The 27,999-nt window shown below is 36.9% G+C and overlaps 1 protein-coding gene across 1 annotated transcript; it reads right to left on the reverse strand.

Moving 5' to 3' along the window:
* Positions 1-466: 466 nt before the first annotated feature.
* On the reverse strand, positions 467-27,982 carry ERICH2 (glutamate rich 2). The gene is made up of 13 exons (XM_070956909.1): positions 27,917-27,982; positions 27,770-27,818; positions 25,386-25,419; positions 22,390-22,426; positions 18,162-18,195; positions 17,877-17,925; positions 14,963-14,999; positions 11,163-11,246; positions 10,437-10,519; positions 5,648-5,841; positions 4,751-4,808; positions 1,372-1,443; positions 467-597 (listed from the first exon to the last, which is right to left on the reverse strand). Exons 1-13 carry the CDS (start codon positions 27,979-27,981, stop codon positions 467-469), a joined length of 927 nt encoding a protein of 308 aa, XP_070813010.1. The 5' UTR covers position 27,982.
* Positions 27,983-27,999: the final 17 nt, after the last annotated feature.

A 27,999-nucleotide genomic window follows, 5' to 3' on the forward strand; every position in this document is an offset into this window, starting at 1 on the left:
CCAGATTGTTGGGGGCAATATGCTGACTCTGTAAACTGCTTACAGAGGGCTGTAAAGCACTATGGGGTGGTATATAAATCTAAGTATTACTGCTATTTCCCAAAGGACCTGGTTCACAGATCTTAAATTCCTTCCGAATTAATAAGGAGAAACATCAGTCTCTCTTGCAACCTCTTGTATTGTACTTTCTAAACAATCAGAGGATACATGTAAGTCCTGCCTTTAACGCTTTGAGTAAAGACTGACACAGTAGTAGCTGAGGCAGTCAACCCTAAATATTAGGTTTCTGGAAACAACTACATTTATCTTACAAATTATACACCATGTAAGAAGCTATGCAAAGCCACACGTTTGTATTGCACAATAAATAAATAATTGTATTGTCTATAAATAATAGACTATTGATTTTAATGTATTTTGCAGAAAAAAATAAAAAAAACCACTCATTGATGGTGCTTCCAAATTTCTAGGAATCTTGAGAATCTTCAGAACTTGGTTCACTTTCAGTCTCACTGCTTTCTGAACTGTTGGTCTCTTCTTCAGTCTCATCACTGCCCTCTTCATCAGTTTCCTCATCTTCGTCAGCACAATGACTTTCTAACATAGAAATGTAAAAGACACAAGCTTAAAAGCAGCCATTCTTCTAAATGTTCAGTATGTATGTGGCCTGTTCATTTGCTGGCCTCATAATCCATCTGAATTTTCCTCCTGCTTCCCAGAAGATGACTAGGTCTTAAAGAGAACATCCAATGGAAACAAAACTTTCTACTTATTTCCTTTCAAAAATTAGAATTTGGCATCAAAAAACGTAATAAACAAATTGGAGATGTGAACAACCAACAGCTTGAATTACATGCTGAAAAGATGTATATTGGGTTGATCTAAATTATAATTCCACATCTGCTTCATAAATTTCATATGCTCTAAAGCAGATTTGGAAAATGCCTAAGATGTGGGAGGGAAGGGATTTGTTCCTCTGGTGGGTGCTATTCCATCACCAGTTAGGCACATTCAAATACAATCCATTATCATTTATTTTGGAATTAATTCTTCAACCGAATGTGCACTTACTTTGACATAAATTACATTGATTGTAATTCTAGGCATAAACGTACTCTTTGCATGGGTAACATTAAACGCTCACTGTAGCAAGAACAATAGTAGCGTTATAAGAAAAAAACAAACCTGCTTTTAATTAGTAATAATTGTTTCAGAAATTTGATTTATTATTCATCTGCTTTCTTCATAGTTCACATTATTTTACAAATATTTATACTCCTCCATAACAAGTAACTGAGTGCAGTCCTTTAAAATATTAACTTCATCAATGCTTGTTAAATAATTTGTAGTATTTCCAATGATCATACTCACCCAGAAGCAGTTTTTTCTCAATAAGTGGAAGAAACTGCTTAGCTTCAGGGTTGCTTGGTTCATATATCAGAACTGGAGTTTGACAAGAGAGAAGGAATTAATATTTCTGGGATGAAAGAAAATTTAAATACATACTTCTTCCCAACCCTAATCCAAACCATCAACCTCTATTTCATGAGTGCAAAAATATTCACTATGCACCCTATTTAGGTGATTTACCTGCTGAAAACAGGTGTGTGGGTGTACGCGCACACACATTCACTCACACACATTTATTCAAGTTCCCTTTGGGCAATATACCTTATAATATGATGGGAACTTAAATTACATTTCCTGAAGCAATGTGCAAATCAAAATGCAGTTATTATTTTTTCAAAACGTGCACATTCTTGAATTTTGAATATGATCTCCAATTTAAAGTGTGAAGAGAAATAAAATAACAAAATTAATATTAAATGCATTTGTATTACAGAACACTATTTGCCAAAATCGTAAGAAAACTGTGTGTGAAATGATATACACACATTTTCTTGATATTTTTTTAAAGAATTGAAAAGTTTAGTAAAAACTAGAAAAAATGATCCCGTCTGGAAAAATGACAAACCAAGAGAAACCAAAAATGATAGCTAGCCCCACCAGCAAGCCAGCTTATTTTTTAAAGAGCAAACAGGAAAGTTGTTGTTTGTGTATAGTGTTGATCCATGAAATATGTAGATTAATTTTACATTCCTATTTAAAATCTGAATAGCAGCATTAGGCTATGAAGACTGAGACCAAGATTATGCCATTCAAGAAAGGAGATAATAATTTTCAATTGTGCCTACTATCTTGCCTTTTTTTTTGACAACCTCCCTCCTCCACCCCAGGAGAGGTCTGGCTGCCATTGTAAGAAATTTAAGGGCTCTTTGATTCACCCAATTTGGTCATTTCCAGTCATGACTCCATTTTGGTTTCAAGTTCCTGTATGTGTTAATGTAGACTTAGGAAAAATACAGTAATTAAAGAAGTCTATGTATTGATTATATAGCCTTTTACAAATAACTCTACCTCTTTATAAGAGCTTGGTACCTGGCAATAAGGATTATTTTATGTGGAAATTCATTTATTTAAAATATTCATATAGTCGCCCCATCCGGCCAGCTCCCAATCATATGTTTTTATGTAAATGGAAAAAAAAAGGTATACACTTAATTTTAAGGCATGGATTCATATATTAATGAATGAAAAATTAATGCATTAATGAGATATTTCAATTTCTGAAATATTTATATTATAAAAAGTTGCACACCATGCTTCTATATGGCCAAGGTTTAGTAATATTTAAATACTGGATTTTAATTTTAAGACATGGATTCAAGATATTAATGAAAAATATATGGCCAAGATTCAGTAATACTCAAATATTGGATTTTCTATTGATACCTTACAATTTTCTTTTTTCCTTCTTTTCTCTGTTTATTTTAATAACTGTAACGGATGTAATTTCCCTAATTACTATCACTGATATTTTATTCTATTGTTTGTTTCTTATGCTTCACTTTATAAAAAATTAAAAATACAAAACAAAAACCAGAAGTTGCTCCTTTTCTACAGATACATATAGACTTTATACAGCTATATGTTTCTGATGAGTATAATATAATACTTTGTATTTATATACTTGAGTATAGTAAGCACACATATAATAACTCCTGATTCTTATGGAATCTGTTTTATGAAATTATATTTCTCAAGATTGGAGCTTTAAAGAATCCTCAAATCTGAGTTACGTTAAGGAAAAAAAATATGGAAAAATGATCTACGTGTGTGTGTATGTGTGTGTCTATATGTATAATGCCTTACACAGATCTATAATGAGGACTTTGGGGTGTAATTTGGATTGGAGAAATGTGGCTCAACAGTTGTAAAGAAAGTTCTCCACGATGTACCAAGGTTTCCACCTCAGGTCCAGCTGTACACCACCTGGAAAGAGGGTGGGTGAAATCTGGTGAGTACCAAAGCCACTTTTCTGGATGAAACCAGAAATTAGTAAAATGGGACCCAAAGATGAGCTGCTGAAAGAATGCCTGAGGCAGCAACAGACATGAGAGGAAGATCAAGCAGAGGAAATACCAAGGCAAGACATGATCCTGCATGAGTTCTACCATTGACAGACATTTGAGGTAGCTGACACTGGGAAATTTTACTAGTGGCTGGAAAGAACTGGACTAAAAGACAATATGAGGCACTGATCATAGCAGCAGAAGACCAGGGACTAAGCCCCAAACCAAAGAAGCAGGGGTCTACCACATTAGACAGGATCTCAAGTACAGATTATGCAAAAAAAAAAAAAAAGTCTGACAGAGTCCAAAACATAGTGAAAGAGTGTGACATGCATGTAGGAACAGCACACCCTGAATAGCACAACCAAGTAGCTGGCATTGTCTATGGGCTAGATCCTCCCAAGTCCAGATGAGAGATTTTACCAAAGGCTATCGCTAAGATCCTGTAGGACTTCTAGATCCAGGCATACAGGTAGGTGTTGGCCAATCAAACTATTTTTTAATTTTTTTTTTTTTAATTTGATTTATATGCCGCCCTTCTCCGGAGACTCAGGGCGGATTACAATACGCTAAGCAATAGTCTTCATCCTTTTGTATATTTATACAAAGTCAGCTTATTGCCCCCACAACTGGGTCCTCAATTTACCTACCTTAGAAAGGATGGAAGGCTGAGTCAACCTTGAGCCTGGCGAGATTCGAACCTGCAGTAATTGCAGGCAGCTGATCTTAATAACAGGGTGCTTTAGACCACTGTACTACCAAGGCTCTGGGTAATTTTTATTTAAAATTTAAAATAATATATTATTTTGGTAATATACCAAAATATATTTTGGTATATTATGGTAGTAGACAAGACCAGAAGATAGTGGGGATGATAGATGTAGTAGTGCCAAGTGACGCTAACATCAGGCATAAATATGAGAAGCTGGAGAAGTATCAGAGCTTGAAGAAGGAACTAGAGAGAATGTGGAAATTAAAGGCCAAAGTGCCCCAATGGTCGTAGGAGCATTTGGGTCTGTGATTCCTAAAATGGGAGAGCAGCTCCGACAGATCCCATGAATGACATCAGAGCTCCCTGGCCAGAACAGTTCAGTGCTGGGAACAGCTAAGATGCTGCACAGAGTTCTCAAACTCCCATGTCACTGGTTGAGGACCTGAGATTGAGGAAGACATATATGCCACTCAATGGGGTAAAAAGGATTTTTTTAAAAAAATATGGTACTTAATCTCACAATTGCCACTCTGGGTGGTAAGCATAGGAGTAAAAAAAAATGGAAAAAATAAAAATGATGAACACTATAAACAACAATACACTACTGACACAATGGTGTACTTACTCATCTGACAAAGCTTCTTTGCAAGATTGTATTTCCGTTCCATTATTGCTTTCAGAAACTAGGAAAGATATTTTAAAATATACAAATTGAAAAAAAAAATTCTAAGCTTATCTGAGAATGTAATAAGTTTTATTGCTTTTAATTGACTTCAAGTTTGTTTTCAATTTTATTTATGGCTGTTCTTGGAACTGAAGCAGTGGAAGCCATGAGCATATCTTAAATAAATAAAACCACAAATAAAATATTGCATCCATAGACTATACTATCGTTGTTACTAATCAACAGTAGTAATATATAGTCAGTCGATGCATTATTTTATGCTCTTCATTCTTAATGTAATTATAATTTTAAAGAACTTTGGATGAACAAAATGACATAATTCATAAACTAAAGTGATACCGAAAGATTGAAGATATTGTGCTATTGCATACAACTTCTGGAGTCAGAAGTATTTAAACTTACAATGTCCATATATGTTGTAGCCCTTGTATTCTCTGAAAGAGCTAAAAGCAAAGTGAGGACACAGCCTTTAGGGTAGAAGATAGCAATCAGAATGTTATCACACCCCATATCTGCATTAGAGTGGACATGTTACATTTTTATTGCAGGCAGCTCATACTAACATTGTTGAGATGAAAAATATTGTTTTGTTTTCCATGCAAAATAAAACTATTTCGCCCATATGTCTCATAACTGTATTCATGGCTATGTTTTTTTTTATATAAGGTAGATTCTTACTATTTTTTACAATCTTTGTAACAATGGGATTTTTATTTATATGTAGGAAAATAAACCCTATTTTAAGAAATAGCAACTGTATTGAGAAATATGTTTACTTCCTTTGCGTGAAAAGCTAATTCTGTTTCAGTGCTGCTTCAGTTTAGTATATTCTTGTACCTCTCCCATCAATTGTAGTGGTGCAATTCTCTTTTGAGTTTCATTGTCTGTTTGACGAGTGTTGTTTTCGTCATCTGAACTATCTGGTGGCTTTTCATCATCCTTTTTTTTGTCCACACTGTCCTTTTGTGGTTCAGTACAGACTTCATTGTTCACAGTCTTTTCATCAATCTTGGAATTTTTCATTTTTTCATCTAAACAAAATTCAAACTTCCATGAAAAGGATTAAGAAAGGCCTTTGGAATTCTATAGAAACCCTTTACAAATGTTAACACAAACAAAATCACAATGTGATTGGTCCATATTTTTGATATTTGTCATTAAGTTGCCCTCTTTTATAATATTTATATATATGTAAGTCAAATGATTTTAACCACCTGTGCAATAAAATGAATGGCTAGCACTGGATTATTGATCCAATAAAATACATACAGTCAGATATCACAGATATCAATAAATAGCATATTCTTCTGTATTTGTTCTACCTTCTAAGAGGTGGAAGCATGAGAATTATCCTGTCCTCTCTAATAACAACCATGGATTTCATACATAGGTTTGGATTAATAGTTTTTCACAACCAATTGATGTGTAGTCAATAGACATCCAATTGTAGTCAGTAACAGTTCTCTTTAAAAGAAAATTAAGACAGCCAAGTAACTAAAATGTTGAAAGCATATTTCAAGTGAGACAAGACTGATGCAATTAAGCTATTATCTTAGAAAAAGATATCTCAAAAAAATTAATATGGTTGGAGGAGATAAAAATTATTGTAAAATAATTGTAAAACTTTTGCAATAAAAAAAAAAAATTATCTCCCCCAACAACAGAACAAATTTCCCCAATGAGCATGATTGCCAATACAGACAACTTAAAAAACTTTCAATTTAAAGAATTCTGTGCCTCAGAATCTGATGCTGGCTAAGGGCTTAGCTCTAAAATGAGAATCAGATGAATTCATAAAAGTAGGTCTACTGAGGGAATCTCCTTCAAAGACAGGATACCATATAGAATAACAATATGTGGACAGCATCACTGTGGAGAGATTACTAGTATCCTATTTGTAGGTTTCCCTGGAGCAGTTGGCTTATCACTGAGGAAACTGGAATTAAACTGAACTTGCCTCAGATGCAGGAGGACTTTCCCTTAAACGTGATCATGAAATTCACTTACTGGAATTTTTATATTCCATTGGACACTGCACTTACATTACAATTATCAATCCTCACAGTATAGTTTTCCTGATCTTAACATTTATATCAACCTACCCTTCATTTAGTGAGGCTGACTGACATCACGTGCAACCATGATATGAGTTTAGCTCATAGCAAGGTAACAGGAAGAACTGGGAAGCTCTATGAACATGGAGCAAATTAACTTCAGAAGTCAGAGTTACTTTAGAAAACTATGCAATATTTGACAATTTTTCTATGAATTGTTAATACTTAAGACTAAAATGATGTAATGATGTACAAGACAGTGGCTTCTTTTGTTAGCTCACTCATGGATTGGTTGATGTAGTTTCTTCCCTCAGATGAAAGAAAGTATGAGACACCAAAAATGGTTGCTTCCACAATAGTCTTTTTATCTAAGCTCTTAAACTAAGCCAAGAAGAGTTTTGCTGCCCTTCTTTGCACACAAAAGAAGTTCACACGGGAAATTCTATCCCTTCTTCTAATGATAAATCACACTTTCCTGCTGGATCCCACTGATTCAGATGCAGCTTAAATTAGTAGTGGGCTACCAATAGGATGGCAGCGGTGAGGACATATCCTTCACAGATGCTAAGTAGGCAGTTATAAAATTGGGGCAAGAAGTCTATGCCAATTACCCTTTCCTGGTAAAAGAAATTATAAAGGCTTGCTAGTTGAGTCATTGAACACTTTTTACGGACTGAAAATTTAAACTTGATTAATTGGCAGCCTACACTACAAACCCACCACTTCATTGCCTTTTGGAATAAGCTATGCTATGAAAATTTCAGAAAAATAGTAGTAAAAAGCAAAAGAAATTTAAGGTGACAGATAAGAAGAAAAAGAAATGCATAAAAATCTACTTTAACACAAACCATTTAGTATAATACTTTTAGCATCCACTTGTTCTTGTTTTACCATTCATAGTTAAGTAACACGTTCTCGTATTGTGTATACTTCTCACTGACATACCTAACATTCACTTCTATTTAAAAAGGTAGGCAGGAGCCATTTTTGCTTCTTTCAACAAACATTAATTCTTTCAACTCACCCATTGCTCTTCTATCACCGTTTGCATGTTTAAAAATACAGACGTCTATTTCCTATCTAAACATTTTAACATGGTAAAACAAATCAAATAGAACTAATTGCTCTTCACGTATGTGTAATTTGCAGTAATTCACTCTGTTTTATCTGTCAAACACAACTACCTTATGTTGTCTTGGGATTCTATACCATACAAATATACAAAAAGAGAAGGTGAAAGAACACAAGGCCAGAAGAAGATGGAAAGAAACATCAAAGGCACATTATGACAGCATCAAATAATAATGGTTGAGGCAACCAGAAATTGCAAGAATCAGAACTTTGTATCTCCTTCAACATGTGAAGTGGTAAAAGAGGAAATTAAGAAGAACACAACTACCTTGGTCTTTGGTAATTAATTTGAAATCTATAGTCTTCTTGGCATCATTCATTATAATCCATCTAACATTTGTTGGAAAATCATTTGGGTTCTCAATTACGTGACTTCATCTGCATGAAAAAGGACCCATTCATGTCCCCAACTAAGACACCTTTACCATTAGCATGAATTTTTCTTACCCATAACTGCGTTAACCACCCAAAGGACATCACACTTTCTAGCCAATTCCCTACACAATGTTAAACTACTTGGTAGGTATTTCATCTATTCCCACTTCCATCATATACAGATTCTACTGTGTTCAGGAAACAACCTTCCACTCCATTTTCATGCAAAATATTCCACAAGTCTATTCATTTCACCATGCAGACCTTTTTTACTTTCTAACTTGTGTCACTATCTCAGTGACACAACACCCAAGAGACAGATGTCATCATAGAAAAGGCAATTCCTTCCCTATTCCCAGTGGAGGTTTGTCCTGTCTTTTCAGAGTTAGGCTATCTCACTTACATCATGTGGCTGTTTAGCTAATTCAGCCTTGTGCTAAATCAGTAACCCATAGAATTAAAACAATTTTAGAACCAGCTGAGCAGTGTAGCTCAACTGCACAATCCTGCAGCTTGCTACCTCCAGCTCTTTGGGGAGAAAACAGGAGAAAGATGGTAACAGAGGCAAAGCAGAGGGAAGGGGGAGCATTCACATCAAAATGAAACAGCTGAAAAGCCCTGCTCTGTTGGCCCCCTCTGTTGTCACAATACTTCCAAGCACCCTCAGTAGTCACAATACTTCCAAGCTAATGGCAAAAGCATAATGGCTGTTGCCACGGCCATCAAAGTCATTCACTACACTAACTCTGATATAGCCAAGGATGACCTAAGTCTATCTCATCCATGAACTGGAAACAAGATGAAAGCTACAGCGTGGGAAATATGGAGGAAATGATTGCCAGGTATGTTTTTACCATGGTGAAAGGGTGAAAGACTTAGGTATACCATCCTGCAATGTACATTAAGATTCCTTTTGTTTATATTTTTAAAATAAGAAAGAAACTAGAAGCAAAGATTGCTTTTAGCTATCTGCATTTATTTAATTAAATAAGAAGTAATAGAGGGGTGTAGAAGGGGTGGGCTGGAGCAGCGATGTTCACCGGAGCTATGCCAGAGCCCTGGCCAGCAGCAGTGTTCACTGCAGCTGATCAGCTGGACAACAGCTGGCTGGATTCAAGATCCACAGCGGCAGCAGTGCACAGCTGATCAGCTGGGCACCGGGTGTCTGTAGATGTCCAGGGCAGAGATAAGATTGGTGTCATCCGTGATGCACAGCTGATCAGCTGGGAGGTAGGGGACTGCAGGTGTCCTGGGGCAGTGGCGCTTGGCTGGTGATCAGATGTGGACGCCTGAGGGGTGGCACCCAGCCAGTGGCAGGAAGGGGCATCCCAGGATGACCACCAGGGAGAGGGAATCACCCAAAAGGAAGGAGGACAAAGAGTGAAGATGAGAAACAGCAAGGTGGGGGGAGAGAGAAAGAGAGAGAGAGAGAGAAAGAGAGAGAGAGAGAGAGAGAGAGAGAGAGAGAGAGAGAGAGAGAGAGAGAGAGAGAGAATCCAGCAGGCAAATGGGTGAGACAGGGACCAGAGAGGGCACCAGGAGTAGCAGTGGAGACGAGCTCATCCAAGTGGGTGGGCGAGCCAGTGTCCAGAGGAAGTGCCAGACACATCAGCAGATGGCAGAGACAAGCTGATCCCAAGGCTCCACACACCCATAACCCCTCTGTCTTACCAGGGTTCAGCTGAAGCCTGCTGTCCCCCATCCAGAGGCCCCCCAGCCTTCAGACAGTGTGGGAAGAACAGCCACCGTAATACCAAATACTATTTATAAGAATCTCCAATCAAATTTGATAGTCATTTTGTGTATTTGTTGCTCAAATGGATACTTTATGAAGGTAAAGAGACTGCACGCATGCAAAATCATGCATGTCCAGAACCATCATTTGTCTGTACTGAAAATACCAAATTAAAAAACTTGATAAACTGACATGGCCAGAACAATACATAGAGGAAATAAGGCTACTTATGTTGGAAATGCATAGCTGAATTCTGGCTTCTACTCTCCATCCCAAGAACAGACAGCCATCCATATTATCTATAAAGCACAAATGCAGACATAAATCTCACCTGCATTTTCAAGGCAGTCATGTGGTCTTACATTCATCTTTGGATTTTTCTTTTTCACAATTCTGGCCGCTAAAGCATTCCGTCTTAGCATTGCATTTTTTCCCCAAACAATAAAAAAGCATAATTTTTTTTTTTACAAAAACAAATTTAGCCAATAGAATAAATACTAAATAAGTCACAACATTTCTTTTTTTAAAAAAACTCTTTCTACATGGTTAGATCAGAATTACTTAATGTTTAGGGCCAAATTAGAAATAACATTAATTGCATTTTACATATAACATGCACATTTTTAAAAAAATGCACATGTGGTGTCACTTAATTTTGTAGAACAAAAAAGCTATTCAGAGTTAATGCTGCATTTCCCTGTCTGTGGATGTATAATCTCAAACTATTATTGCAGCATCATTGTGGGGTGGTACCTCTATCCTCACACCAATTGGCATAAAGACCAATACAATTACAGAGGTCTTTTCACATGATTATTTTGTTCTACACTGCTAGATGTCACAATGGCAATAGACATTCATGAGGCAGCACTTCCCTCACATGTATAAGATTAAAAAAAAAATCCTATTCTACAATGTTTCAAGAGCAGGCTATAAAAACTTGTTGAGATCTACAAAGTTGGGTAGCTGAACAACAGTTAACTGTTAAAAAAGCTTGATGTCAGCAATTTGTTCTTATAATAGAATTAATTAACAACTCAACTGAAGTGAGACTTACTTTTCTAATGATTTAGCTGTACATAACAAGATCTGCTTTGACGGAGTGTAAGGTCTGCTTGTAGGTTCATTTCCACATCCCATGCTACCTTGGTTAAAAATTTAAAAAATATATTATTGCAAAAAGTTTTAAATATCAGTGACGGAGTAATGATTCTACTAAAATATAATTTTAAACAGCTGCTGTAACTTTTTATTTTTGCTTTCTTGTATTGCATCTTTTCAAGCTTAGGGTAAAAGGTTGATTTTGGCACAATGATAAGACAAACAGAAGACGGACATAAAATAATTGGTGAACTATGGAGTAATTCATAAATTTTCCAAAATAATAACCAACTGTATAATATATCTCTACAGAGAATAAATATATTGTTTTGATACTTCAGTTATTCGTCTCTTAAATTTAAATAATTTAAGAGAGTGACTAATAAAACATTATTGAGTCAACTCTGGGTAACTACATAAACATATCTACAGAGTTTTCTTGGAAACAGTACTGAAATGGTTTGCTACCCCACCTTTTTTCTCGAATACTGTTAAATGTCCTATTTTATAGCCCTGGTATTCCAACATGAGTAAATACATTAATATCGTGTTAATTGTATAATAGTTCCCTAATTTTAAATATAATCTTTCTAAAATAATTCTGTAGTACAACTTAGTTATTGTTCAATATTTTTTAGCTGTAAGTTTTCACTGTAATAAGTTTTTACAATGTTTACATCATTTATTCAATATAGTTTATGGATAGTTTAGTACATATTGAAGTTGGAAATAATCCAGTACTATACAGATAACCTTTCTGGGATTATCTAAGGTAGTTCTCAGACTCTGAAACTCCCATCAAAGGAGTCCATGCAAATTCTCATTTTAATACCCTTTCTCAGACGGTAAAGCTGTTCATACTCAGAGAAACTTTTTAATTATAACATTTCCGTTTTACTGAAATGAAATTAACTGAGAGTATATCTACTTTTAGAGTGTTAATTTTATTGATGTGATTTTGATTGTTTTTAACACTTCAATTATAAAATTTTATTTTATCTTATTATAAGTTCAAGCACCTTTGGCATTAGAAAGTCAGAAATACACTGAATACATATTATATATGTGTGTGTGTGAAATTAAAAAATATTCAATCTTATTTTGATCTATTTAAAAACTTTTGTGTTTCTTTTATGAAACATATACTCAGACATACACATAGCATTCTATTTTTATATTCTTTTCATATCAATACCTGAAAATTATGATTTTTAAATTTAATTCAGTGGAGTTAAAAAAAATTCCATATAATGAATTATATTTTATAGGTTCAAGGAACTGAATGATTATAGCTGTTAGCTCTAATGGATACACCGGTGTGATGTAGAGCCTACTAAAACATATTATTTCCAATACAAGCAGTACAGAGCCCCATATTAGCACACACACTCTTGTGTATGTCTCATGCAGAGGAAATGCTCAGTGACCAAATTTTACATGTTTAATTATCAAGATTACCACCCTGTAATATATTTGCCTGAGGTCAAATGGGACTTATTTCTTCTGAACAAAACATATAGACTGCATAGCAAATATGCTGCTATAGATGCTGTTAATTATCCTTAACGGGAAATTGTACTTTTTAAAGGCAGGGGAAAAAAATCACACTAGCATCAGAAAGCTAGGATGGGACAGGAAGTTATCCCACAGATCAACCTACTCAAATTAAACAAGAATGCATTACAGGTAGTCCTTGATTTATGACCACAATTGAGCCCAAGATTTCTGTTGCTAAGTGAGAAAGTTGTTGTGAATTTCGCCCAATTTTACCATTTTTCTTGCCACCATTGTTAAATGAATCATTGCGGTTATTAAGTTAATTTATCCAGGTTTGGAAGCACTGCTGTAACTCTACAAACAGGCCGTGACTGCAATAGCATAATCGACCGTTTACTGCACGGGCACCCACAGGATCTCGTAGTTTCACCAAATTGACAAAAACCGGTACTGCACTGCAAGCTCCACCCTTTACATATGCACAGGTGACATCCCAATGCATGTAGAAAAACAGGGCTTGCACTGAGATGGTGCATGGATGTTTTGCTCATTCTGCCCTCCTTTGTACCACTTCTGCGGAAGCTGCTGGCTTATATAAATATCGCAAGGAACCCATCTTGGCAAGCGAAAGGAAGTTCTCAGGCAATCTTCTTCAAGAAGAGCCTTTTATTCCTTGTAGATAAAAAGTCACCTAGCCTGACTAGGTGGCTCAGTGGCTAAGACACTGAGCTTGTTGATAAGAAAGGTCGGCAGTTCGGCATTGCGAATCCCTAGTACAGGTCTTCTGCATGAGCAGGGGGTTGGACTAGATGACCTCCAAGGTCCCTTCCAACTTTGTTACTGTTACAGGACGGAAAGAGTGGGTGATGCTGGCCCTTGCCTGACTCCAGCAAGTTCAACTGTGTTATGCCACTCTTCAGTTACCTCTGGCAGCCTAGCATGTATTTCTGCTATTGTAAGTTTTTAGAAGAAGAAAAAAAATGAAAAGATACTGGGAAAGATAGGCCACAAGAACTCAAATATGTCACCACAAGAAAACTGAACTTCAGTGTCTTAGCCACAATCATGGGAATGGAAAATGAGAAAAATTGTGAATTATTTACTGAATGCTTAATTTTGCCCTTATAAATAACAAGGTAAAAGAAAATTTTAGCACAGGCTCTAAGGATACTGTGAGAGAATCAAAGCAAAGCAAAACAAACTCTAGAAGGTTTAACTGTTCCGGGATCATAACCTTGGCATAATGATAACAAGCGTTGTACACAGGTGAAATGCAGATAAGATAGCACTTTGGGAAATTAATGGAATAAGAATCAGTTTATGAATATTTTCATAAAAATCATACCCAGTTGGATGTTATGGTGGGAGTGGTGATAAAGTTTTGGTGGGAGTGGTGAGAACCAAATGGAGCTTGGTTTCTTTACTTTATTAAGAATAAACTAAATGCAATTGAAAAGCCCATTCCTCATTTTTACACTTTATTTACATTTACAGCACACCTGCATTGGACCCAAGATTGATGTGAAAAGTTAGAAAAGTCACTGGAACCAAATATATTTTCTACGAATATTTGGAATCAGCACAGATACATGCTTTCGACAAATCTGTATTAAACGAATTAAGTGCTCCCAAAGTTTTTGAGCCAAAAGGTGGCTTTGAAATTTTGCAAATGTATCATATGTAGCAAAAAAAATGGCTGCCATGGGGGTCTTTGTCCAATCACCAAGTCCCATTAGACACCCCTAACCCCCAGTTTAGCCTTAACATTTTTCTTCTTCTTCTCAGCAGAGTGGTCATAATCTATAAAGCTAGATCTAAAGGGCTTTTTATTGCCTAAGAACTTCTTTGGGATCCGTCTGTATTCTTGTCAATGCAGATTAGTCTACGAGTACTTTGCTTTGTACCCTGCCTGCTTCCTTTTTGTTTAAAACTAAAACAATTTAAATATTTAAAAAGTAGAAGGGGATGGCAGCTTGGCAGGCAATGAGGGCAGTGTCTGTAATCACACTGGGATTCACAGGAATCCTGCTGGCAATTCCAGCCTATGTTTTATCTATATACTATACACCGACTGTGAATCAGTATTCGTTCTTCCAATTGTGATTTCAATCCTATTTGTATTTACTTGAAAGAGTGAGATTTATTTCTAAACTATACACAAACATATACAAAATTATGACATTGTTACCAATCTATATATTAATAAGGTATGATGTTAAACTATAAGAAATATACCAGCCACATAATGTGACTCCTTACCGTGGGACTGTTTGAATTGGTTCAATAACTACTTCCTCTATAAATAGAAACAGAAAACCATAGTTTGTTTGATGTAGGGTCAATTTATTAATCATAATTTTTCTCTTAAAATGGAAAGCACAGAATGATAACAATGCCCACAATAAATGTAACATATATTTGCTAGACTTTCCTTAAATTCTTTGAGTGAGGGGGTTTTCTGTGGCCTCTAAAAACAGCTGTCATGGGTCTCCTATTCAAGAACTTCCATTTGACCTGACTATTTTGGATCACTTTAGATTTGCTGCCAACTGTTCCTTGCTAGGAAATGTTGCATTGAGAGTGGTGGCCAGGCAACTCCAGCAATTAAAGGAAACAGCTTATTTGAAACCATTGCAATCAAAGCCAAAACACAGCTGAAAAACTCAACTGGTCAGTTTTGGATGACTTATGGAAAAACTGTTCAAAAAATGCAATCCTATTCCTTCATTTTGCAACAGCTTTTGGTATTATCACTCATGGTATCTTCTTGGACCACTTCCAAGGCAGTGAGGAGGGAAGGACCGATTTGCAAGGTCTCTCTTCCGTCCTGAAGGGGCAGGTCCAGTCAAGCAGAGAGGAGAAAGGACGATTCTACTCAGACATCTAAATATGGAATCCTTCATGGTTCTCTCCTCTTCCTATTTCTCTTTTAAAATCTCTCTTTAAGATCCCTTTAACATTTGGGGGAAATCATCTATTGTCATAGGGTTCAGTATCATCAAAATAATCTTGGACCTAGGCCAAACAAGCAACAGTGCTGACCAGTGCTTGGAGGCTATAAGGGTCTGGATGGGGAGGAACAGATTCAGACTAAATCCCTCCAAGACAGAGTGATCTTAGGTTTATGGATCTAGTGACGCTAGAGAAATACCATCTTGACTCTGAAAAGGACTGTGCTGTCCCATTCAGAATTGGCTTGCAATTTTGCCATCCTCCTAGACCAGGGGTGTCAAACTCAAGGCCCGGGGGCCAGATCTGGCCCACGGGGTGCTTAGATCTGGCCCACGGGGCCACCCTGAAAACAGCAAAGGCCCCGTGGTGCCTCTGCCAGCAAAAACGGAGCTTGGGAGGGCCTCAGGCAGCCTTCCCAAGCTCCGTTTTCCCTGCCAGAGGATTGCAGAAGCCACTGCAGCCAAAAATGGAGCTCGGGGGCCCTTTTTCGCTGGCAGAGCACTTGGGCCACCACAGGTGCCCCCGACACGAGTGAGGTCAAGCTGGCCACCCCACTCTGGCCACGTCCACTCTGCCCACCCCTTTGAGGTCAAACACAACCCTGATGCAGCCCTCAGTGAAATTGAGCTTGACACCCCTGTCCTAGAGTCACAATTTCTGTTCAATAAGGAAGTGGCAGCTATGGCCAGGAAGCAGCCATTTCTGGATCTGAAGGCCTTGTTCAGTCAAGGTCTATTCACCTCCTGGTTGGATTTTTGTAATATGCTGTATGTGGGCTGCCCTTGAGAAACATTTGGAAGCTACAGTTGGTATAGAATGTGCTGGCCTAGGCAATGATGGGTGTATCCTGGAAACCTAAGTCACCCTGCTCCTTTGAGAAACGTGCTGGTTGCCAGTTGGCTTTCAGACACAATTCAAGATAGTGATTCCTATGATGGAATGTAGTAGGCTGGATCACAGGAGGAAGGAGTGTGTTCCAGAGGAATAAGAGGCAGGTCAGTCCAGATATAATCTGTGAGACAAAGAGGGTGCAGACAGCCCTTCCCTAATAGTTTCTCAAAAATGTACAATAAATACAGATAGTAAAGTGCTTCAATTTGGCAAGATTCTGTCTATAGTTGTGGAACAAGAAAGAACTCAGCTAGAAAGAGTTACCACACATCCTGCCTCTATTGTTTCTGCTCCAAGCCTGTGATCAATGGTGTTGCCCTGACAGGTCAGCAGGACACTCATGCTAAGCAATTCAGTTGATTTTCTCTCTAGTTCCGACATCTTCCATTTTCAACAAACAGGAATTGTATCCACCTGTCAGGGTTATGCAGTACTATTGGAAAATTGATTTCAGGATTCTATCTGGGCTTCTCTAGGTTGGTTGATTTGCCTCTCTCCAGCCTCCATTTGGGCATCTCCCAAATTTTTCTGAATGTGAAATAAAAGAAATCTACAGGACAGAAATAGCTCTGGAAAAGCAGATATGTCAACATAGTGCAGTTAACTGGACCATATACAGCAGGATAATTAAAACAGATTAATTTCTGAGCAATCTCCCTTTTTACTTCATGGAAGAAGTGAAAAACTAATTGAAACTGACAAATATAGGGAAACCTGCACAAAAAAAAATTACAAAAACCCAGGTCAACATCTCTCATTTTCCAAACATTGTAATGAGGAAAAATATGAGTGTTACTTTTAAAGGTAAAAACATGTTTTCAAATCTTTAAAGCAAAACAGCACAAACATCCTTTTCTTTTTTCCTGAATAAAATAGCTGAGTTTTCCTTTCAAGTCTGGACAGTAGTTGGTATCAATAGTAAGAGAGGTTGGGGGAGGTGATAGGTAGAAAAAAGAACTTAAGAACAAAGTGCTTATGGAGAGAGCAAACACCACCTGGACAGAAATGGCTGACTAGTGTTCTGAGGGGAGGGAGGAGGTGTGCTTTTAACAATCTTTCTGCTCACACTGATAACAAGTCAGTTGATCTTACCACAATGATGACTGTGACAAAGTATTATAGCCTTTCACACCTTGAAGCAATAATAGGATTAAGCAGAAGACGACTAATCCAATATACTGAACAATGCCTTAAACCAGATTCATTCAAGAGCTAGAGACTTGATGTGGATATGTCCAGAGGCCAGGAGGGGAAAATGGCGCATTATCCTTAAAATGTTAGTGGGGACATGGCCCAATGGGTTCTAGTTATGATATCATGTACTATTTACCTTCTGGACCAAACACATGCAATCTTCCATTATGTTTATTCTTTTGTTCCTGCAATACAAAGTAAGAATTGCTATTTTACTCGGTCTTTAGATTCTTCACCATGAGTGCTCTTACTAGAATAACTTCCCAAAAAATATGATAACACGGTACAGAATGTGATTCTTGATTATAGTTATATATATTCAATGGATTAAAACTGATGTTTTCATTAAAACTAATAAATGCCAACATACACGTTCCTTTCAAAGATAAACTTATAGTAAAATCCAGGTAAATATTTTTACCTTCATCGCGTCTGTCCTTCCCAAACTACTATTCCTAGTATAAGATAAAATAATTTATGCAATGAGTATATGCAGCATGGCATAGTGAAATGCAAATAATGCTTTGAAATAAACTGCTCTCTAGTTTTCTGGGGACGACTAAATCTTGAAGTGGTTCACACATCGTGCTACAATATAGCTTTCTTAAGGATTTTTAAAAAAAATCATAACTGGCAGAGTTTATACAATTCACCTTGCTATAAACCACAGTTTATAAATCACAAAGATTAAGTTCATAGAACATAGCGTGCCAAAAAATATTCCAAGCTTGGTGTATATTTACAAATCCAATCTGGGGTAATAGTTAAGGCAACAGGGTAGAAATCAGGAGACTGTGAGTTCTAGTCCCACTCTAGACACAAAGCCATGTAGGTGCCCATCACTCTCTCTCAGATGGAGAAAATTGTAGCGACTTGTCCAGGTAATAACCAGGAGTTAGGACTGACTCAAAGGCACAATATAATAATATACAAATGGAAGATGTTTTAGTGATCTTCAGTGCAGCTGCTACATCATTCAGAAGAAACATTGCCAGCAATCCTTATACAAGGGGATACAGAAGTCCTTACAATATTCTTGACACACAAAGAAACCATAACACAGTATATAAGCACCAGAAAATATCTACCTACTACTTATCTTTCAATCACTGCTGTGACAGAGTATACATTAGTAATCAGCCTAGCAATCTAGTAAGGTATTAGACTGCTCCTGCAAGAATAGGAATGCTCTCTGGTTTAATCTTCCCTCTGAAAACTACTAGGTACAGTTTAGTTAGTAAAATGATTACAGGTCCCCAGCCCAAAACTATTTGGTGGCTTTCCTGTTTTCACCTAACCATCATCTCAGCACATCCCTTTTGTCTTTCCATGAAACTTCTATTTTAAGATTATTGTGTCACACTGCATCTCTCCATTCCATCTATTTATGGAAAGCAGTTCCAATGTCTGACCTTTAATGAATTTCCAACTTCCTGATTTTACTCCTAATGCAAGTTGAAGCCACTTAGCACCACAGGTCTGTGGGTCTCCATCACCAACCCAGCAATGGGGTCAAACATATTAGGCATGGATGTTGCTCTATAGCAGGAAGGGGTAATACGGCAACAATAGCAGAAGCAGCAGCTGCATCTTGCCCTTATAGCCCAACTTCAGAAACAAAGCCTAGTTTAACTCAGTTAATCTGCATAATAGTATTGCTGGTTGCCAAAAGAATCTCTCACATTTTAATTGTCATCCCCATTCCCACCAAGTCACCGATGGGAACACTTCAAACTTTCTTCCTTGTTTGTTCCGGATTCAGTTAATTCATTCCAGGTAAAAGTCCCTAACCTGATTATGGCTTTAAAAGTCAAACCAATACTTAAATTTGCACACTAGGCTTGTAGAAGCTAATACAGATAGTTCAATACCATTCTGTTGTGACCCCTTAATCTTGGACCTAGTCACAGTATTTTGCATCACTTGCAAAAGACATTTTTCAAGAGTAGCTCCACATAAAATATGCTATAGTAGGCAATCCAGGATGTAGTCAAGGGAAGAAACCCTAAGCATGAAAAAATCAGAAAGGAATGGATGTCATACTGGCTACAATTATGCAAATACATTCCTTGCTACAGTCACCACCTCTGAATCTTGCAACAGCAGAGATTCATAAGAGATTCTCCCTTATCTGGCCATTATTTAAATTAGGCATTACTGTACTGATTGCTTCTTTGGAATTAGTTAGGAGGAATCAGTGGACCTGGGTGTTATCAGCATACTGATGACCCCCTTTCTAAAGTTCCAAATAAGTTTCCTTGTGGTTTTACGTACATTTTAAAGAGTTGGGGAACCAATAGAATCCTACGGGGGGGGGGGGTGGGATGAGTCAGTAGCCCAAGTATTGCATAGTAGTCTCCCAGAATTATCTTCTGGACATGTCCAAGGAATAGGACCATAATCACTGCAAACACATCATTCTGCAAAGAACTGTTCCTAGGGCTAGTTCCAAGCCCACCAGATCATCCAGAGAAATACAATGGTTAGACTACCAAAATATCCAATAAACTATCATTCATCAAGACCAAATGTTTCAGCTGACAGATGACCAAATATCATATGTCAGCTGAAACTCAGGTTGTCTTGTCTAATCAATATAATTAAAATCTTAAAACCAAGGACTATATACTTAAAGGTATTTAAAACCAAGGATTATGACTCAGCAACTACAGCTAGCCAATCACAACCTGAAATCAGATCAGGACTCAGAAAGGTATTTAAAGACCAGTGCTCCACAGACAAGCACAATCCAAAGCCTATCGAAGATGTCTCCTTGAATGGGGACGAAATGTTTGCAGCCAAATTGCCAAGCTCGGAGCTCAAACCAACAACATAACTACCAATCCAAGCTACTAATATTCAGACATTTCAATAATTAAAACCATCTGGTACTGAAAAGAAACTTTTTCAATAAAAAACACTTTCATTCAACCTTACTCAGAAATGTAATACTTGAGACTGGTCTATATTACAGATATCTCCTGGGCCAAGGGAGGGCTTTTTTTTTTTTTTTTTTTTTTTAAAGTTATTATCACAGCTTCTTTTAAACAGGCAGGAACACATCCTACTTTCAGGAAAGCACTACAAATCTTCCCTAACTGTCTGGGACAATCTCATCTTGAGGGGCCCTTGGTGCTCTCTGAGCTTGCTTGTTTTCTTGCAGACATTTCATTACCCAACTAGTGTGGGTGGGGGCCCAAACCATCCCCACCAATGCAGACAGGCAAGAAACCAGAATATAAACTGACAGCAAACAGCACTCTTTACTAGCACTGATGATGTTACCTAGTTGGGGTAATGAAATGTCTGGAACAAGCAAGCTCAGAGAGCACCAAAGACCCCTCATTTCAGCTACAAATATTCTCCTTTATTGGTACATTCTTATCTTGAAAGATTTTATCAATCAAAATGGACGAGAGTTAGACAGAGTTTCTGGTCAGAAAACAGAACTCCTATAGACTATGGACCTACCACCTTCTTCTGTCTGTCTGTCTGTCTGTCTGTCTGTCTGTCCCTCCCTCCCTTCTTCCCGCTACATCCAAAGCAGTCTGGCAGGCAATCCTGGGAGAAATTAATTCCCTCTTTTTCATTTGGCCAGATCTTTGTAATGCCAAAGCAGTACTTTCCTCAGGATGAACTCCTAGAAAACAATGTTCGCCAGTAATTGACTTAGCATTTTAACATTTAATTTGGAAGGCCCACCTTTCCAATCACATTGATTCCCTTAGTTGGACTCCAGTCTGAAAAAAATAGGGAGCCAAACAGCAGCCTCTTCTTTGCAATACCTAGGTTGTAGCATTCAATCATTATCTCCCCCTGCTGGCTATTATCCCAATATTTACATACGGCATTCCCCATTATATTTATATCATATTTAGCTCAGTTAATGTAAAAAAACCCTATTCCTCAGCTTCCTCTCTTAAATACCACAGGACCTATTTTTCCCATACGAATGGAGAGAGATTATAGTAACTCCCAGAATATATACATTCTAAAATTACACATCATTCTATGCACCAAATTGATAATTTTATATGCATTTTAAATTTATTATAGTGTCTACTCACTTAAATTTGAATGTGTGGTACTGTACTAGCCTCATTTCCAATTTTAAGAGTGTCCATAAAATTACCAGTAATTAATTTCAACAAGCTCCTCCTTTCCCCAGGATGAGAAGAAACTTCCAGAATTCAGAAACTTGCACACTGTTTACAATATTTGGATTGGCCTCATAAGCCATTGTTCTAACTGTAAACTTTTCCCATACCTAAAACAGATACTTTCTGCTTCCTTCATTTTTAAGAAAAACAGCTTTGGGACAGCATAATAGATGAAAATAGAAAGTGGGAGGTGATGAAGCACTTCCTCCGGTTTCTTTACCAAAGTTGCATTTCCCTTTGAAGAATTTTGTGGAAGGAAGTGAGAAGAGGCTGTTGCACCATCTGTGTGCAATGTACAGTTAGGTTCTTAGTCTACAGCTATTTTTTTCTTTTAAGCTCCATTTATTTGGTCAAATTTAATTCCAAATAGGGATTAATTATTAAAAATTGTTACTATTTTATCAGGAAGAGAAACCTGAGAAGACCAAAAGATCTTCCATTCTCAGAATGCTTAAACTTCCCCAGAGCAAAAATTTATTTCTTCCTTACCTTGACAAAGGCAAACAAGTTTCTAAGATAAACCCATCTTTAAAAAAAAACAGAAAAATATCATGTATATTCAATCAATGCCTTCAAACTTCACTTGCTTTAGTGTATAAAGAAGGTCAATAAATACAATAAAAGACGTTTTCAAGTTATATATAAAATAAAACTTGAAAAAATAGTAATCATGTAATAAATCTAATTGGATGAATTGATTCATTCAAAATAAGGGTAATGACTTTAAATATTTGGGAACCAGATAGGTATGCTAGGGCTATCAGATCAGGAATATAAAAATTAGGATGACCACAAGATAGCAACAAACAATTAGAATTTTCTTTTTTTCTGCATCAATCTAAAGGTTATTTGGATTTTTGCAGCTCAGATAAAGTCTTAGCTATACTGATAAAATTTAAAGAAAAATTACAAATAAAAATAAACATATCTGACAAAGAATCATACTCAGTATCTTTTACTAATGTTGAGGAGTAAGTGAAAATATGAAATAGTCTATTTATAAAATCATATTGTATACTTTATCAATTTAAATGTATATTAATATACGTAAATATTTAAGCCGAAATACACACACATACACATATACACTTTGCTGTTAAAGGTTGAGAATATATAATATTTTGATATATGACCCTCTTGTTATTTTTTTTGTACAAAAAGTTAGCAAAATGGGCTTTTATCAAACAAGGTAATAGTTTCTCGCTTGTACTGAAAGCAACAGATATTCAGAAATTACAGTTATCACCAATACCATCATTTTAATTAGAAAAAAAATCTTCTCAATTTCCTAATGCAGGGACTTATGGGATCAAAAAAGTCCTCAATCACACTATTACTGTCACCATCTTGACTTTTGTGCAGCTGCCCTCATGGAGCACAACCTGCTCTATATGCAGAAAGAAGATCTCAAATCCAATGCCTGGCATCTCTTGGATACGGTGAAGAAAAACTCTCACCTTAAAGAGAATTGTATCACTTTGTAAAAAGAATAAAAAATCAGGCATGCCATTAGGAAAAGCAATCCATATTGAGGCAAAACCTTTCTTGCAGTATGTAAGGTTTTGAGTGTTCAGTATCTCTTCATGACAACAACATGACAATAAAAATTCCAGAAAAAAGGGGGGGGCGGGAATGGGGTTGATGCTTGAGTCATATTTGTAACAAATTATAGTCTTAAATAGTACAATGGCATATCCAAGCATGCTCATTATGTTTTATTGTGTATGGAAATTCTATTTAATTGTACCAGGAATCTCCTAAAGCAGGGCTGTCAAACTTGCAGCCTGCAGGCCAGATGTGTCACGTGCTGACTGCACCCATGCCCTGTTTATCAAAGGGGGAAAAAGTCCCGATATATCATGTGACACCGCCATGACATCGCGAGTTTGACACCCCTGTCCTAAAGCTTCCAATATAGTAATTTCTAAACTGTTGCCTATGGACCACAATTTGGCAGATGGGGGCTCACCAGATACTCTGTCACAGCCTCTCAATGTTCATTGGCCAGAGTATGTTTACACTTCTACCAGCCACTGGGTTTGTGCCCCATCAGACTACACCCGTGATGGCGAACCTATGGCACGCGTGCCACAGGTGGCACGTGTAGCTATATCGGTGGACACGTGAGCTCAGCTCCGGCACACATATGCACGCCAGCCAGCTGATTTTGGGTCTTCTGGGCCCACCGGAAGTAGGGAAATAGGCCGTTTTCTGCCTCCGGAGGGCTTCGGGGGGGGGGAGGCTGTTTTTGTCTCCCCCAAGCTCCTAGAAATGTTCTTGTGCCTGGGGAGAGGAAAAACGGGCCTACCAGGCCCACAAGGCCATCACGTTCCAGGAGTGGGGGGGAGAGAGGGCGTGCAACCCCCTCCCCAGCCCCGATCCTGGCACGCGATGGCAAAAAGCTTAGCCATCACTGGACTACACCCATTCAGTGCCTTAAATCTCTGCCTGACTGCATTCATTGCTGGTTTAGTTGTCAGACTAAAGCCTTCCTCTACAACAGCCCTGCTCCCTAACTTTCCTGCTAATCAGCTGGCTAGAGTCTGCTGCCCTCTGTCCTCCCACTTCCCCATATTCACTGAAGGTCAGATAGCTGGATTCAAGCCAAGTCCTGCCTCAGCGCCACCTTCCCTGCATTCAATACCAGTCAACTGGTTCACAAAAGTCATGGCTGACAACTGATATATTGAAGCACACAAGTAACAATATATGATGTCGGTGAGAAATGTTTGTTTAATGATCCATGAGTGCAGAAAGTTTGAGACACAGTGCTAGAAAGAAGAAACAAGCAAGTAATTATGGTTGTCTTTCATTTTTTGGAAATAAACATCTGCTATGCAGTAGTCAAAAAGTCATTCCATCTTTTCTGAAATGTGGGATTGATACACAGTACTGTATGAGGCAACTTGCATATACCCAATATCCTAATCTCAAATCTTTTCTTAATTTCTCGCCTGGGGGATTTTAAGCAATAGATTCAAATCAGCATCTACTTTAGAAACCCAGAAAGTATAATTCTGTCTCACAATTTCTATTATGAACCATTTAACATCATGCTGATACATAAACGTTGGGAAACTGTATATAAAATATTGGCTATATTCCATTTTTAGATGGAGAAATTTAGGAGCTCTCTGTGATTTAAGCCACAACACAGGATGTGAGGCTCATGTCTAAGAGAAGGAGGAGGAAGAGAATTAGACATTTGCTTTGCACATGTTTGCTCTGAACAGCACTACTGTAGAGAGACAAAAATGTCAACTTTATAATTTACAGGTTAACAAGGTTGCACATCTGTCAATAATTTTTCTTATACTACAATTTTATGCAAGCTAACTCAGAACTAAGAATGACTTAGTTCAAGGCACATATTCTTCAGAATGGGATTGAATTTAAAGAGCATTTATATTTTTGATATAAAATCTAAAATGTAAAGACATCCAAGAAAATGTTACAATACAAAATATAATGTTTTAAATAAATACCTTCAGGAGCGATCACTTCCATCATTCCAGAAACCTGAATGAGTGTAAAATAAAAATTCAAATATTTCTAAGTCATTTCTGAAAACAAGTTTCATATGTGTATAGTTTAGGAAACCTGGTCTGTACCAGTGGATTGTTGCTACAATCTCTTGACAATATTATAGAGTCCTTCTCCATTACTACTACCATTTCTTCCTACTACCATCATCTACTACCATTTTACTACCATGATCTCATTCTACTACAACTTTCTTCTTCTTCTTGATGTTAATATTGTTCCATTAATACTGAATATATTTATTAAATATACTTTTATACTTTAAATGTTAATAAATAAAATACATATATGTAAAACTACGTAATCTTACACACATTCAAAATATTACTTAATATTCCTATTCACAATAATCATTATAAACTCTGGCATTAAATATATACATATGGTACATATTTTTAAAAAAGCATATTGTAATAAGTTCAATGTTTGCAAAAAAACAACAACTCTTTGCAAGCATGTAAAGTCTCTCTTCTATCTACCTTCTTTTACACTGTATGACCATGGAACATATGTTGTCTTTTCAAATTTCATAATCCACAAAGCACATGTAGAGGCTACATTTTCAGTAATTTAATTCAAATGAACCAAGTATAGTAAACTGATGGTGCATTATTGTTTATAATCTAAACTGGCATGAGACTAATGTCATGTAATCAAATGGGAAGACTGGGATTGACATTGGATTATTGTGCTCTGTAAACTTTAAATAGGCCAATAGAAAATCCCTAAACAATCATTGCTTTTGCAAATGTTGTGAAAAGCTTACTAAACCAGGTAACTAAAATGTAAGGAAGTAACTCAATTTGCTTTAACTTATTTTTGGACACAGCATTGTGATTTGTAGTTTATAAACATAAATTATGCAGCTTTAATCTAGCTTTAATTATTATGACACAAAATGTGTCAACTAAACTAATATAGAAATAGAAGCAGCAAAAAAACCATTTTAATGAATACAGAATCTCCAAAATTAAAGGGTAAAAAAAGATCATTCTAGGATCAACCTACTATCACAATACTTCAATGTGTCGGGGATATCTTCAGCAAGTCACCCTCCAACCTTGCATTCAAAGTCAAAACATTCCCATTAATAGTTATTGTATGACCTTCTCTATATAATTGTTATATCAATTATCCATAGACTAGTCGTAACCTTCATCTCTTGGGACTAGATAATCAGATTTACATAAATATAATTTTGTGTATAATTATGTATCATATGTGCAACTGTTGCTATCTCTGCAGAACACCAGAACTTCTGCAAATCACTGTATTCATGATCTGAAATTCATTTAATCCAGTAAACTGCATTTAGCAGGTCTGGCTTGAGTTCAAATCAGAATAAACCAATCTGAGTGCTTTGTAGATCTCTCCAATGCTTGACAATACTCATGTGCCCCTTCCCCCCAGGCAATTCTTGCATGTACTGGGAAAGAATAAGATTTTACCATAAAATGATATAGATTATTTTTAAAAAATCAGTGCCTCAATGCTTGGTATTGTTGCCTTGATGGGGCAGAAGCGCTGCTTTGTATCTGTGATTTTACCTTAACCGAAAATCTCTAAAATACACCGAAAAGCAATTAAAACTTTAATATTTCCAACATATTGATTGTAAATAGTATACAGGGATAAAAAGATAAACATTGTAATTAATTCCTATTTCTCAGTATCACATACTAAAACACACATGGCTTTGATACTATTGCTTCTTCTATCATCCTCACTTTTTAATTGATTTTATTCACAGCTCCACCTGTAAATTTTAGACACTATAAAATACGGTTCCTAATCTTCCCTATGGAGAATGCAGCTCCTCAAACACCATCCCACTTAAACTCACCCTATTAATAAACCAGGTTTATTGGTATAAACCAGTTTTGTCTAGGACACCAACTTGTGGATTTGTTTCATAATTTGAGCCTATTGTTTCTTTGGGGTTACTGTAGGACAGAGAGAAAATTATCTGAAGACAGATGAAGGCTTCCCCAGTATGGCTTAGCTACAGAGAGACTGTACCTGTGGGATTCTGAATGTTTTGTAAAATTTAGACATACCTGCACTCTTTTCAGAGTGTATGACTGTATGGCCTTGTGGATGTCCAGAGCTTTTGTGGCGGGCCATAACTTGAAAGGTCAAGTATGATCAAAGATGCGAAAGAAAGAAAGGAAGGAAGAAAGAAAGAAAGAGAGACAGACAGAGAGAGAGAGAGAGAGAGAGAGAGAGAGAGAGAAAGAAAGAAAGAAAGAAAGAAAGAAAGAAAGAAAGAAAGAAAGAAAGAAAGAAAGAAAGAAAGAAAGAAAGAAAGAAAGATCGAGTTTCCTACCTTAGAAGCCCCTGGCCTAGGCATTCCTTGCCCCACAAGAACATTTAACCTGGATGAGAAAAGAAGGGAAGGAGGATTAGGGTCTCCTCATTCACACGTGTTCCTCGACCTTGCTGGGAAAAGTATCCTAGAGCACCTATCTCACACCTATTCATGGTGTGACTCGGCTGCCCGCGAGGCAAGACGGTCAACTCCGGAGTTGCTCCCTGCATAATGCCCGAGAGCTTCGA

This window comes from Pituophis catenifer, unplaced genomic scaffold, assembly GCF_029215685.1.
Source record: "Pituophis catenifer annectens isolate HBS135680 unplaced genomic scaffold, rPitCat1.0.hap2 SCAF_1, whole genome shotgun sequence".
NCBI classification, from domain to species: domain Eukaryota; kingdom Metazoa; phylum Chordata; class Lepidosauria; order Squamata; family Colubridae; genus Pituophis; species Pituophis catenifer.